Raw genomic sequence first — 14,648 nt, forward strand, 5'->3', positions numbered from 1 at the left:
ACATGAAATAATTGAATTTTAAATGTAAATTTGTGAGAGTTAATATAATAAGTTAATTAAGTAAAAAAGTTTGATTTTAATAAAAAATATATATTTATATTTATATTATTGAGTAAAAAATATATAATGATATTTAAATTTTTATTTTAACTAAAAAATAATAAAAATAAAGATAATTATAGTTAAAAGTTACCAATTAAAAGACTTGATATAAAATTATAAGAATTAAAGTAAAATTTTATAAAAATAAAATAAGTAAATTTAAAATTGTAACGTAAATATGTGAGAGCTAACACAATAAATGATAATAATATTTTTTTAATTAATTAATTAATTAAAATTTTAATATTAAAAAAATAATATTTTTTAATTTAAAATAAAAAATAAAATAACTTTTAAAATAAAATAAATAAATTTAAAAATTATCTACTCTATTATCTTAACACAAATAAATTTAAAAATTATATATATTGTTTAATCTGTTAAACAGATTTTTATTATTTTTAAAATTTTTATTTATTAACTTTACAGTAAGGTTAGACTTATTTCTTGTTAACAATTGTAATAACATTTAATTCTCCGCGAAATAAAATTGCTTTGCCACTTAGAAATTCAAAACACGATATGTCAAACGATTCGCAAACTCAGTCTCTGGTTTTCGGCTTACCTTGGCCGGAGTTCAACGACGGCTTGTTCTACGACGATGTCATCAAACCGTCGGATTCCGGTAATTCCATAGTTTTTTTTTTAATTTTTTTAATTTTACTGCTTTAAATTTTTAACTGAAACCATTTATCTGACAGAGCTCACTTTGATTGAGTTTTACTCAAGCAAGTACAAAAATTCAGCTCCTTTACAAGGGTATTTATGCTTAATTCTTTATAATTATATTCCATTTTCTTTTCGGTTAAACATTTTTTTTTCAAATTATTAACTATTAAACAGTTGGTTGCAGCGAATTCAAAATGGACAGGTTCGTTTCAAAAATTTAAATAAAAAAAAGGAAATTAATGTATAGAATTAATCATTTTTAATTCTTTATAATTCCAATTTCGTCCATTTGCAGATATCAGTTGATGGAAGAGTCGTTAGAGATCCAAACACAATTCTGAGGTTTCTTTTTCTTGTTCTAATTTACGCTATGGAAATTATTTTCCAGTTTTTTAATATCTTTTGTTTGGCTTTTGAATTGATTTCTTGTTTCTTTTAGAGGTAATTCAGAGTTAGTTTACCATAGGCTTCCTTGGAAAGAACCCGACGCGCCTTGCGCGCTTGAAGTTTTGTACGAGGACGATGATATGGTAAATGTAATTTTGTGCACATTTATACCATCTTTAATCTGTGTTGCTATGACAAAAGTATTTGTCCTACATGAGTGCATTCAATTTTTTCCTACGGTTTTTCTTTATCTTTGAAGAGTCAACATTTTCATTATTCAAGTCCACTTTGACATGTTGACATGCTACTTTTTAGGAAATATGTAGAGTCGAAGAAGAATAGTCTCAAACGGTTTGTAAAGTAGTAATGGTTTCTTTCCACTAGATTATGTTGAAGAAAATTTCTGTTGGAAATATCCTTTTTCGTTTTTAAGAGAAATATCCATGTTTTGAGTTCTGCTCTGGGTTTCCAGGTTGCATAGATTTATCCTTTTTAGTATTATGGACACCTTGATGTGTTCATGTGATTTACATCTTCTCTGGCTTTTAGGTTGTATTGAAGGACTTTGGGTTTCGGTTGAATTTCTTGTTATTCTCTATATATTACCAGTACCCAAATTAGAGTGTGGGAGTTTGCAGTCATGGTTGATGTTTGATGTAAAATTGAAATTTTTATGTTTTCAGATTGCTTTAAACAAGCCTTCCGGTCTTCAAGTTTTGCCTGGTGGTCTCTTCCAGCAACGGACTGTTTTGACACAGCTTTCTTGGCGTGTGAGGAAGCAGAACTCTTCCCTAGCAAGTCAAGAATCACATCCAGTTCCTGTACATCGTCTAGGAAGGGGTACATCAGGTTCGCGCATTCATCATTTCTTAATTGATGCTGATAACATGACCAAGGCTGTGTCTTTCTCCGCATTCATGATCTTACTTGCTCAAGAGTAGATGTTAAGCAAGGGTGTGTTGACACAAGGAAGTAATAAATGGAGAAATAAAAAGCTAATGTTAATTTATTTTAGAGCCTCATACTTTATCTTTGACAGTTGAGTAACAAGTCTGGCAATAGTTTACTGGAGAATTCATGTTGTTGACAGAATTATTGGAGTAAATCCTTAAATGTTGTTGTAGTGATTCTTCCATAGATAACATGTCAGCAATTTATGTTCCTTTCTATGTGATATTACTGGCTTACTTCTTTACTGTTCGTTTTCCTAATTTTTATATTAACTCATTGAGCATGAGCAACAACGGAACTCTAAATATTTTTTGTGGTGGTCTGATTTGTTGCTGGTTGGCGTCTAGGAATATTACTTTGTGCAAAGACAAAAGCTGCTAAAACTCGCCTCGCAGCATATTTTGCTGATGGAACATCTCTCATCGGAGCTAACAGGTATTGAGAGAAATCAATTTCCATCATGCTTGCTTCCATTTGTAGCTTATTAAGGCTTTGTTCAGTTGATGCGTTTGCCATTTGCCTTTTGTTTCTATGCATTTTAATTTTTTGCAAAAAAAAAAAGAAGCAAATAGCAAAAGTACCAACCAAATGTAGTTTAAGTGAACAAAACCTATTTTCACTTCTAGTAGCCCTTTTTTAAAAAATATTTTAAACAAGTTGCTCTTGGAATCTCTGTGTACCTGATCATCAGAAGTTAAGCATCATGTCTGAGTTAGTGGTTTCTGTTGACACTTATATTCTAACTGTTTGGGGAGCATCCATAAATATGTACGGAACTGAAAACAAGTTTCAGTTTAAATACGATGCAATTTATAATTCTAAGATGAGACATATAGGAATTTGCACTATATGATGAAGTCAAATGTACATAATTTAAATTTTTCAAAAGCTCCAAAGAAGACGACAAAACAAGAAATGCAATAGCTTGGGGCTAAAAATAACAAGCCATTGGAAAAAGCAAGAGCAGCAATATATAAGATGATAAAAAGTGGAAGGAGCAACTTTAGTAAGGCGAGCATTCAGCTCTCGATACTTTAAAGCTGGACAATCGAAAAATGAATTATAGAAGTGTAAGGGCATGCTGTAGTTGACGCGATGCGATAATACAGATAACTGGCTTGAATAATTAAGATGGAAGTTTTGTATTCACAATACAGATTGGATCATTACTTTGGAGCTCTCTAAGTTTATAGCCATCTTCCAATTTTTAAATGTCTATATAAGTTACTGATGAAACCATTCTTCACATGTATAGCAATAGGAAAATGCAACTTAGTGGTACCAGGAAAATTTCAAAGATGTACCGGGCACTTGTGACGGGGATACTTGGTGAGAACAAGGTGATGCCTACATCGATCACTTTTTCTCATAACAATAAGAATGGTTGTTTACATTTCTATTATTCATTTAGTTCCTAGTAAATGTATAAGATGGTAATTTCAGTTATCTGTATCTACTGATCTTGTATCTTAGTTACTTTTCCTGGCATAAAGATTTACATCGACTGAAATTTGTTGCATCATAGTTTGTTATCAATCAGCCTATTGGAATTGTGCAATATCCTGGGGTGGCCAAAGGACTATACGTTGCTTCACCCTCAGGTTTGTTCATTATGTGTCTAATACATGTCATCTTAAAAGTTCAATAGAGTTTCTAATCCATGGATTTAAAAGAGCAGTACCAGCTTTTCATGAAATTTAAAATATTGATTTATACCTTGAGTTGCTATCTCATGATGCCATCTGAAGTATCAAATGTCTTAATGACTCTTCCTTGGTCACTTTGCACTTGACCAGGGAAACCTGCTTTGAGCAAAGTTGAAGTTCTTGAGAAAGATGAGCAACAAAACCACACATTGGTCCAGGTATCCAATCTTCTTTATTTTGCTCTGTCTCTTCTTTGGGTTTTTCTTTAAAAGGGCGGGGGGGGGGGGGGGGGGGCGGGGGTGGGGGGTGCGGTGCGCGTGCGCGGTGCGCGGTGGGTGTGCGCAGGGTGGGTTTGTGGTGGAGTGTGCTGTATGAAGGCTATTATTAATTAAGCATTTGGTGAACCTCTTGAAAGTAACATTTCCATGAATATTTTGGTGGTTATGAAGAAACTTATATCGAGTTCTGTTTTGATTTACTTGAATTAATATTTAAGTTATTTGCTTGACAGGTTGAGATTGAATCTGGAAGGCCTCACCAAATACGAATTCATCTTTCTTTCATAGGGCATCCTTGTTGGGTAAACATTGAAGCATTGTTTTGTTTAGTCAATTCAATCTTAAATGAAGTCTGGAGTTTCTTGTACTTAAATGCTGCAATTGCTGAAGGAAAGCATGTCACATCTGCATCTCTAAGTGACCCTGTTGTTGTGGTTCAAATGAGATATTATTTTTCCTATTGATCAGGTGATCCACTTTATATTGCTGGTGGCCAGCCGAGGTGCTTTGACTCCGAGTTTGTAGATGAAAATTATGCACAAGATGGGTATGACATAGTAGATTTGCTTTCATTTCCTTCCTGATCTCCCTATTATTTTTCTGAGAGTAATAGCAGCTTCTCTTATGTGCAAACCTTTGCCGTGGCTTAACTTAAAATTTGAAGGTAGGCAGAATAAGAGTAAGCATTAACATGAACAGAGTATCTAACTTGATATGTATAATTGTTCATGAACTCTGTGCTCTCATTTGCCTGTGTCTGGAAATGTTCAATTGACAAAGCCTTAATATGAACAAAGTACCAAGTCCTGTTAAATTGGCCTGGATGTCATGACTTGTTCGGGACTCATGGATTTCCATCCTGAGCCACATTTCGGTTTGTTGCCAAGTTAGTAAATCTTTATGGAACATTTTGCCTCCAAAATATCTGTTTAGATAATTGTACAAATTATCTAGTTAGTTAAGAGTTTTAATAGACTACAATATCTAAGTTGGGTTTTATCAAAGTGGATTAGATATTCTGTATACTTTATAGGTGCAATAGTCTGGAAATAAATTATTGAGAAATTGTGCAGAGGGTACGAGAGGCCGGTGAACCCTGTGCCTGGAGACTGTGGCTACTACTTGCATGACATCAACTTCTTCTCTCACACCCAACCACAAATGAGGTAAGTTATAAGCACATGAATAACTGGCACTTCACCTGAAAACTCCTAAACTAAATCCTGAAATTGGCCAAACTCATTCTTCTTATTCTTCTTTTACCCTAGTCCTTAGCAGCAATTTCACAGGTGTTTGTCAATTTTGGTTGCAGATAATTAACATAACTGCACCACTTCCACCTGTCCTTCAAACACAAGATGAGGTCAGAAGGTCAAGGGAATCCCAATCCATATAGAATACCCAGTTTTGTTTACAAGGAGTATCATAGAGTATGGTCTAAAAACAGTCCTATTCCTAAATGAATTATTGTCGAAATCAAATATAATTTGAAGCCAAAATGGTAGAATCACTCCCATTCTTGTAGGTTTTTGGCTTAAAAAGGAAAAAAGTTGACCATTTTAGAGGGTGAAACCAGAAATTGGCCTTTGAACAGATTATTTTTGTGTATTTTCCATCAAATACAACAAATACAAGGCTGCTGGAATATTACAAAGCACCTAAAATATATTACCAAAAAGACGGGACACTTCAGAACCGTCCACTGCCCTATCATTTTTTCATTAAAACAAATACAAAACTATTATACAGAGAGCAGCAAAGAAATGTTTGCCGCCAGAGGGTTGCGTCCTACTACCTGCCTATGTCCCCCTTACCTCTCCATGACTCTTCTTCCCTGCCGATACTCCCACTCTGCCCGCCGTACTGCTCCGTTTTCGCATACTGCATTCTAAGTACTGCTACTGGATCTGAAATACTAGGTCCCCCTACAATTACCCCACCTCTCCCCACAACGTTCATTCCAACCATTCCTCCCCTTCCCTGCTGCTGTAAATTAGGGATTGCATCGAACCTATTTCGTCTTTGCATCTCCGAGAACATTTCTTGCCGCTGCTTCATATCCACAGTAAATGGTGCCACCTTGGTACAATCACGCCCCCTGTACACTTGATAATCCACCACCCCGTTGTTGCTGCTTATTTCCCTTGGGGGGTAAACTGACACACCATTCAAGTTTCGCTCATTACTCCGAACGACAGTCTGCAACGCCTGCTGCTCCATTTGGGATGAGGATGAAGGATAGTTGACAAATGCAGCAGGGTACTTGGCCACTAAGATAGCAGAGTCAGGCAAAGATGACAACCCAGTTTGTATCCTGTTCCCATCCCAGAATCCATAACTCCTCTTGGGAACATTTTCCGACGCATGATAATTATTTCGGTCAAACTTTGAAAAAGACGTATTTCCATCAACATTATTGTGACCTGTGAATTTCAAATTTGATGATTTCGTGGTCTGTTTTGGAAAATGGGCTACCTTGTCATCATCTTGGGAACTAGAATTGAGTATTTGACCAAACAGCTTGACATTGCCATTCCTGCAAGGTTTTTCTGTATCTGACATACTCCGTGAATGGGACTTTGGATGCTCATTTGCCTTTTCCAAGTTTTGCACCAGGAGTGGAAGCTCAGCCACTGATTTCGAACTATTACACTTCTGAAGATGACAATCCTGAGCCAAATATGGACCGGTAACACCCCTTTCCAACATAGAAAGGCTTTTAACTTCAGGAAGCTGACTACGACTGACATCACCATTCATTTCTTTCACAGTTGAAACTTGCACGGGATAACCCCTTAGAATCTGGTAAGATTCAGTAAGATTCACTACCGGCTTTCCTGACAAGCGGTCAGACTCATCTCCACTCACAGATTTGTGAGCCTCTTTGTCTTCATTCTCCTGATAATCAAGTGTTGATGACAATCTATCTTGGTTGCATACTTTCTCACATTGCAAGGCATCGGAATCATGCAATGCAGAATCTGTAGCAGAAGAGTTTTTCTTTGGCAGTAATACTGCAGAAGCCTTTTCAGCAGAGTCCAAGTCAAGAGGATCTCGATGCAGGCCTTTAGTGTTGACGCTAAAACCTGAACAAGAACTTTTATCGATGGACTCATCACTAGTTTTATTTGAATCTAGCCTAGAGATACTTTGACTGCTAGTCTCTGCACTGCATTTTATATCAGGTTCATCCAAGCCATTTTTGCCCAATGAAGTTTCCTGTGCCTTCAAATCATCTCCAAACCCCTCAGGAGCACAACCAGCAACTGATATAGGCTCAACCACAGCAACTAAACTAGGAGGGCAAGGATCAACAGCCTCCCGAACAGATGCTGGTACTGCAACAGTAACACCCTGTTCGGCCGCTTGCTTTCTTCCTGCATTTAGATTGGCCAAAGCAACACTTTTCTGGACCTCCACTGACTCAGTCTTGTTGCTACCAACATTCATATCACCACCACTTTCACAAATTGGCTCAGGCTGGCCCACATCAGACACCATAGTTTCCACTACCTCAGAATCTCTATGATTTAATAGAGCCCCATTGTTTTCCTCCAATACATTCAGGTCAGTCTGCAAACTGACTTCCCCAGTAGGATCAGATTCATCCACATTCATGCTCACAATAGTGGAAGGCAAGTCCTCCACTTTAGAGCCCAACTTATCACTGCAAACAACTGAGCTCTCCAGGACACAAGCATCCTCAACATCACTCCCACCACCATTGGCATCATCACTCATTGGTGTTCCCATGTTTCTTGTTCTTGGCTGTATCAAGTCCAGTCCAAGGCATTTGCGAGCCTTACTAAAGAAAACCTTGCATTGATCCCTGGATCTTGTTCCAACACATCGTGAGATCATCGCAAAATCCTTACCATAAGACGAAACAGCCTGTATAAAGACAGATTTTTCCTCATCTGTCCAATCGGCAGGATCCATTTCCCCACAACTCTCATCTGAACAAGTATCATCATCTATATTCTGAATGACATCAGATGTTGAAGGCCTTTTGACCACAGAATCAACTTTTTGGCACTTCCACTCACGTTGGTAACTCTCTCCAGGGTCGGCAGAACTAGTGATACAAGAACTCATTGCCTCTGAAGACAACGAACCACATATCCCTGCTAGAACATCAGCAGCTACGGTTTCTCGATCATTCCCAATAACATCAAAACTGCTTGACCTTTCTACAATGCTATCATCAACTCGTGATGCTTTAGAATCAAAACGCCCTCCCAAAAAGATCCTACCAGAAGATGTCTGCCGATTTCGCATGCCACTTTCTGCATGAGCTGCTATAACTGAAGCTTCACCCAGAACATCTAGGGAGGCAGCATTCAATTCACGGCTCCATTTTTTCCCTGATGTCAACAAGTAGGTATTAGCAGTTGACTTCCCTTGCTTACTCAGATCAAGCTTCTTCTTTGTTTTCTCAAAACATTCAGATTTGTGGTTTTTGTAATAGAACTCAACACAGTCTGCAGTTGTCTTATGATCAAGAAAGGAGGCAATTTTTCTGAAGTCCTTCCCAAACGCAGCCAACTTATCCATAAAAATCTCCTTCTCTTCAGATGTCCAGGGATTGATCAAAGTTCTTTCCTTCTCAACAGCACATGGATCTTCAACTAATCCATTACTAGAGATAAACCTAGAAACCTGCTTCTCTTTCTCATCCAAAAATAATGCTGGCATCTTCAAAGCATTCCTGTAGAGCCTGACATGGGAATCTGAAAGCAGTTTGCTCACAAAATTAATCATCTCTACATTAGGTTCCAGGCTCAGATTTCCTGCTGCAAAACAACCAGAAAAATAATTAGAGAATATGCATCAGTAAGTCCTTAGAAAACAAGAGAGCATAAGGCAAAACTGACATTTTTTTTAAAAAAAAATATTATCAATATACATATCAGCAGCATTAATGAAGGCTAATCGATGTCACAAGCATTACATTGATTCTAAATATACTCAAAAAGTTCCATTAGAAACAACAATTAGCACAGAAGAAAGCATTTAAGCAAAAAACATAAGATACTTTTTCATGTTTTTTCACCAGGAAAACTGAAGCCATCAAGAATGCATTTTATAATCTACTTTGTCACAAGCATTAAGAGATAACTGCAGTGAAGCAGAATGTTATGCTGCATTTAATGCATCAACCATAAAACTAACAAATAAAAACAGATATATTCTAATTTCTAACATTTTGACTATTCATTACTACTTAAATCTCAAGCTACAAAACAAACTCGGCCAACCCAAACCCATCCTTTGAATTAAGTGAATACAGTTCAATCTCCAACATGCAATCCCCAACTTTTGTGCATTTTCCCACAATGCAATACCGCCAAGAGACCAGGATTCTTTGAAAGGTTTCGGAATATACAACATAGATATCTCATTTTACAATCCACAAGAAGCATAGAATTCTGCCAAATCAAATACTAAAACGATATCCTCCCAAGTAGAACCCAAGAGCTAATTCTCTACTGAAACAGTTCAGCAGGCAAGCAATCTGTACTACCACCTCATATCTAATGCATGAGGCATTGAGGAAGATGCACCACAACACATCCGACCATTCACTGACCAATATCAACTTCAATGACAAAACAAGGTAGAATAGTTCTATTAGCTCAGGCTTCTGACAGCAGAATAACAAATTTACAAGAAATCATAATAAGGGTTGGACAATAAATGCAATGAGCTTTACCAGACAAAGGGCAATGTATTGTCACCCAGAAAATCCATTAACTAAAACCAAGAATCTATAATATCATGAATGACTGACCGTTCAAAAAAAGGTAATAGGAAACAAAATAAAGTGTAACATACTTAAATTAAGGTAAAGCCGTTCAACCACATGAAAAGTCACAAAAGAACTAGCAACACATAAAAACTATTCAGCAGGAGGGTCAAACAATTACCAGGAGAAGTGAGTCGAGAACGAATGGAGGACCGATGCTTTTGGCAGCCACCAAGCGTTGAACGTAAGCTCAGTTCATATTTCTTCTGCGACTTTGCACGATATTTTCTTATCGAAGGTGAATGTATATCTTCTTTCCACGCATGTTGAAATGCTTTAAACTTAAGAGTCAAAACTCTCTCCTTAAACCTTACACACTGCTTCCGCTTTACAATTTTTTCCCTGATTAAAGAATCAGTCTGCCAACATGCACCATTGGCAATTTCAGAAATCTCAATGCTACACCAATCTTTTGGCAATAAGTTATTAAATACTTTAGAAGCACTATTTGCCAATTCCTTATTGGTAGCCAATATTACATCATACATCATATTTTCTGTGTCAGCAACAGTGCTTGAAGGTTCTGGAACATGCACATCATTATCAATCTTTTCAAGCCCACTCCCTTCCCCAGAATTGGGCACACCAGTCCCATCATTATTTGAACCAGGAGCTAAATTCACCTCCCCCATTGTTGTCAATTGAGCAGTGCCCAAATCACCAGAACATTCATGAAGCTTAACATCAGATGGAGAAACTGCTTTGTCCAAAGATGATGGTTCCACAAATTTAGATGTAGCCGTTCCAGGACTATCAAGATCCCCATCCTTTGCATCAGCATTAACTTCTTCCAAGACACCATTACAAAGAGGCACCTTCTCCTCAAGAGCATCACCACAAGGATCAATTTTCAAAGGAGCAGGTCGAGGGATCATACTGGATATGGCTTCCAGTTCCTCACAGGCTCTTCCATTTTCCTCAACAGGAAGAGAACTGGATGTTGCTGGGCATGGATATCTGCTTCCAGAGTTCGCTTTCAACGACTTAAGCTCATTTTCAAGTGAATCAATTTCAGATTCAGTCATTTCCAATGCCTTCAAAACATCACCTTTCCATAGTAGCAACTTATTCAAAGCAGTAGACCGAACAAAACTAGAATCCACTGTACTTGGATCATCAGATTGAAGCAAATCAACAAGTGAAGATCCCATATTAATAATCGAGTTCATATCCACTTTCTCTAAATTAAAAGAAGGCCCTTCCAGCTGATTTTGAGACCCAAGACTTGGAGAACCACATAAATTACTAATATCATTATCAATATTTGCAGCTTTGCCAAATGATTTCTCTTCTACACCTGCAACAACCAGGGATATTTTGATAATTAATGAGAAAACCACAACTCATAACACAAATCCATATGTAGGAAAACAAGTACAGGGAGAAGGATATCATTTGACGACCACCAATTAGACATTTTCCAATATAAAAAAACCATTACATGGTTTTCTAATTTGGACAAGATTTGAAAGCCAAAAGAAAATTAAAGAGGAAAACAACTAACGAATAAAACAGTCCCAAATTCACAAATATCTTTCATCACAGTTTTCAACATAGGTCAAACTCTCAATTGGAACCAACTAATCCTGCCAAATATTTGTCATTTTTCCTCCTTTCCAACAAAGCCTAGAATTCTACATAGATAAGCTCTATGCCTTGAAGAGATGGCACCTTGATGACAAAAAGAGAAAAGCTATCACCTCATAAAAACATAAGACTTAATTACAATGAGTTTGCTTTAAGGGGGAAGTGGAGAGTCAAGAACATATTTTTATTCACCTAGCGGTTCTTAAGGCGTGAAAACAGTGGACAATGCTGTCATTGTAATGACAAGAGTCACATAACTATTAAACTAAAGCCGGTAAAAAAAAGCGTGTGGAATGCAGAATACCATGATCAGTTCTTAAGCATAAATTTGATTGGACATGCGGGCCTACAATATTATTGTCAATTAGATTACACACAATCCAACCCTATCAATTTCACGTTACTAAGAAAGGGCATGGGGGGTGAAGTGGAGAGTCAGGAACATATAAGCAAACAAGGGTCATAATTAAAAGAAAAGTCACATGACTGTCAAGCTAAAGTGGTTATATAAAGAGAATACTAATAATATTAATAAAGCACAGATTATATATTTCTCAAACCAGTTCTGAGCAACAATCCAGTTCACCAAGCACGCCTTCAATATTATTGTCAATAAAATTCACGTGTTCCAGATAACTCTGCTTAACACTGAATAAATATATAAGAAAACCTAAGATTTACCTGGTGAGGAACTGCAAGCAACAGATGAGGGAGTTGCAGGAGAAGCACAATCAGAAAATCCAAGAACTCTGGGGCTCTTATCTGCCAAGTTTGAACTGAGGGAATTGTTAGGTTCTGTATTACCAACAGATATTGTAGCCACACCTCTATTCATGCTTGTATCAGGGCCTTCAACTTTCTTTTTCTCATATTTTGCAAGACCCTCACCCCATCCAAGGCGTGGTTTCTTTCTTGACATTGTCTCATCAGAAGGTGCAGCAGATGTGACGCAGGCTGCTGCATCTCCAGAAGGGGACTGGACTGGGGTCAAATTTTTCTGTTGTAACTCAGGCTTCCCTTCGCCAGAATCTACACCACCTAAGCTCTTTGAGCTACTTGAATGGCTAAAGCCCGAACCCCGTGAAGACAAGCTTCCAGAACGGCTCCACTTAAGAGGCTTCCAATCCATCGAGCCTACTGAGTTTTCTCTCTCACATCTCAGTCCTGTGCCCAACCCATTAACACCACTTGTCTTATTATCGTGCTGCTCTTTATGAAGCTGATCCCATGTGTTCACAAAGTCAGAATGAGCATGAGAAGGGTATGTTAGCATATCATCCACTGACCTCTGTTCATTATTCACATCATGAGGCCTTCCAGGGGTGTTTGGGGACCCATTGCTCATTTCCCAAGAATGAGCTCTCCAATCTCTCTGGCTATAAGACCCTCTGTTGTTTTCCCTACTGCTGTTTCGGCTATATTTCCCATCTCCACGAGAAACTGACTGACGGCAGTTCTCATCATCCAATATCTTGTCACCTGACCGGGATGGCATATACCCATGACCACCATTCTCTTCAGCAAACAGGTGCCAACTGCCCTGCTTACCATGACCTTCATAAAATATTTAAACAACAAAGGAAAAAATACAAAAACATTAACACATGCAAGGTATATGTATTCTTCCAAATCCCAGAAAAAAGAAAACAGAAACTCAATCTCTTAAAGTCTTCCCCAGAGAAAAAAAACCCAAAAAAATAGAATATATTTTCCACAAAAAACTAAATTTCTCCATTTAATAAATCAGGGTGCATGTTCTTCAATGAATCAAAGACAAAGCAAATTAAATATTCCCTACCTCCAAAGATTAAAAAAGAAAAGAAAACAGTACCAGAAAACCCAAAAAAAAAAACCACGTTGGTTCCTTAAAAAAAAACCAAAAAAAAAGCAAAAAAAAAGAATATTTAAAAAGTAAAACTATCCATTTCCCAAAAATCAAACTATATGTTCCTCTTTGGGACCAAAAAAATTAAATGCATCCTATCCCTAAACAAAAGAAAAAAAAATACTCAGGAAACCCAAGAATGTTGATTTCTTTTATTTCTTAAATAAAGCAAGAAGAGAAAGAAAACCTTTCCTGGAAAGAGAAAAAGAAAAACTCCCCATTAACTACAATAAAGGTATCAATTCTTCAAAGAACCCAAAGAAATGAAAATTTCTAATATCTCCAAAAGAAATCAAATCAAAAACTAAAACACCCACGGATCTAACCAATTCTCACTTCTTCCCTCCCAAAAAAAACCATCTCGCAAAACTCATGCTGATACAATCCTATCCTTCAAATAAGGCTTAAAATAAAAGACTGAGGTGAAACAAACGACGTAAAAGGAAGGAAAGAACTTACCAGGTGGACGACGCAAGTCAGCGGATCCCCAACGAGCGAATTCTCTAAAGGACCCATGCGGATACGACGACATAGAAGACGAGTCTCTCCATCGAGCCGTCGACGGCTGCTGTGGCTGCGACTCCGTCCTCTCGTGCTTCCTCTCCTTGTAAAAATCCTTCCGATCCCAAGGCAACGGTTCTGGCGGCATCAAATCGCATGAGGCAGCACCACCCCAACAAAACGCCACCGTTTTTCTTCTTTTTCCACAAAATACCAAACCCTAGAAAAAACCTAGCGCTTCTTCTCTACAAAAAAAAAACACAGGTTGTTACTCGGGTTTTCTCACTTCCACAAATCACAACGGCGCCGTAACAGAATAAATCTATGGCTCTTTTCTTAAAAAAACTTACCGAACCGTATTTTGCGGCGTCAGTGAACCGGATCCAACAGCGTTGTATCGGTGGTGATCTTCAGCTTTTGAAAGGTTATCTCTACTTAATCGGAATAATTAAAGAGAAAGCGGAAAAGAGTGAATTTTCTTGGATTTCCTCGGGTTTTCTTGGGTTTCTCTGTCTAATGTTTGTTTGGGAAGAAAAATCTGTGGGGGCGAGAAAGTGAGAACGTGAAGCCGATAAGGGACAAAGAAAGCCTTGAGAGAGAAAGAGAAGTGAGAGATAGGCATCCGTATCTCAACACCTTCATTAAACCAAATTTCAATCAACTTTCAAGTCCGCTAAAATTATTTAAATTAAATATTTAAAAAATCTTCATTAGATTTATATTTATTTACTTTTATAAAAATATAATAAAATAAGACCTTTTTTATTTTTTGTTTTTCTTTTTTGTAATTGTCATCTTTTTTTATCTTTTGGAAATGGACCCGCCCTTTGCTTCCT

The 14,648-nt window shown here is 37.2% G+C and overlaps 2 protein-coding genes across 4 annotated transcripts in view; one reads left to right on the forward strand and one right to left on the reverse strand.

Moving 5' to 3' along the window:
• Positions 1-5,429, forward strand: part of LOC110425157 (Pseudouridine synthase family protein) — a 7,141-nt gene extending 1,712 nt beyond the window's left edge. Inside the window, 14 exon segments of the mRNA XM_089785148.1 lie at positions 609-727; positions 804-861; positions 946-973; positions 1,067-1,113; positions 1,211-1,301; positions 1,842-2,007; positions 2,457-2,544; positions 3,365-3,449; positions 3,635-3,710; positions 3,906-3,973; positions 4,267-4,580; positions 5,107-5,159; positions 5,162-5,199; positions 5,346-5,429. Coding sequence (XP_089641274.1) covers positions 625-727; positions 804-861; positions 946-973; positions 1,067-1,113; positions 1,211-1,301; positions 1,842-2,007; positions 2,457-2,544; positions 3,365-3,449; positions 3,635-3,710; positions 3,906-3,973; positions 4,267-4,580; positions 5,107-5,159; positions 5,162-5,199; positions 5,346-5,429 — 1,299 coding nt within the window. The 5' untranslated portion in view covers positions 609-624.
• A 183-nt stretch (positions 5,430-5,612) lies between these two features.
• Positions 5,613-14,426, reverse strand: LOC110425155 (Duplicated homeodomain-like superfamily protein). Of its 3 annotated transcripts, none has more exons than XM_021439972.1 (5): positions 14,163-14,426; positions 13,771-14,057; positions 12,108-12,980; positions 9,961-11,136; positions 5,613-8,823 (listed from the first exon to the last, which is right to left on the reverse strand). In XM_021439972.1, exons 2-5 carry the CDS (start codon positions 13,958-13,960, stop codon positions 5,825-5,827), a joined length of 5,238 nt encoding a protein of 1,745 aa, XP_021295647.1. In that variant the 5' UTR covers positions 13,961-14,057; positions 14,163-14,426; the 3' UTR covers positions 5,613-5,824. The 3 variants fall into 3 exon arrangements, with proteins under 3 accessions (XP_021295647.1, XP_021295646.1, XP_021295648.1); XM_021439971.1 differs by having other exon boundaries at positions 5,613-8,826; positions 14,163-14,425; XM_021439973.2 differs by lacking the exon at positions 14,163-14,426 and having other exon boundaries at positions 5,613-8,826; positions 12,108-12,966; positions 13,771-13,983.
• Positions 14,427-14,648: the final 222 nt, after the last annotated feature.

Source organism: Theobroma umbraticum, unplaced genomic scaffold, assembly GCF_002168275.2.
Source record: "Theobroma umbraticum cultivar Fairchild unplaced genomic scaffold, ASM216827v3 scaffold_81.0, whole genome shotgun sequence".
In the NCBI taxonomy this organism is placed as follows: domain Eukaryota; kingdom Viridiplantae; phylum Streptophyta; class Magnoliopsida; order Malvales; family Malvaceae; genus Theobroma; species Theobroma umbraticum.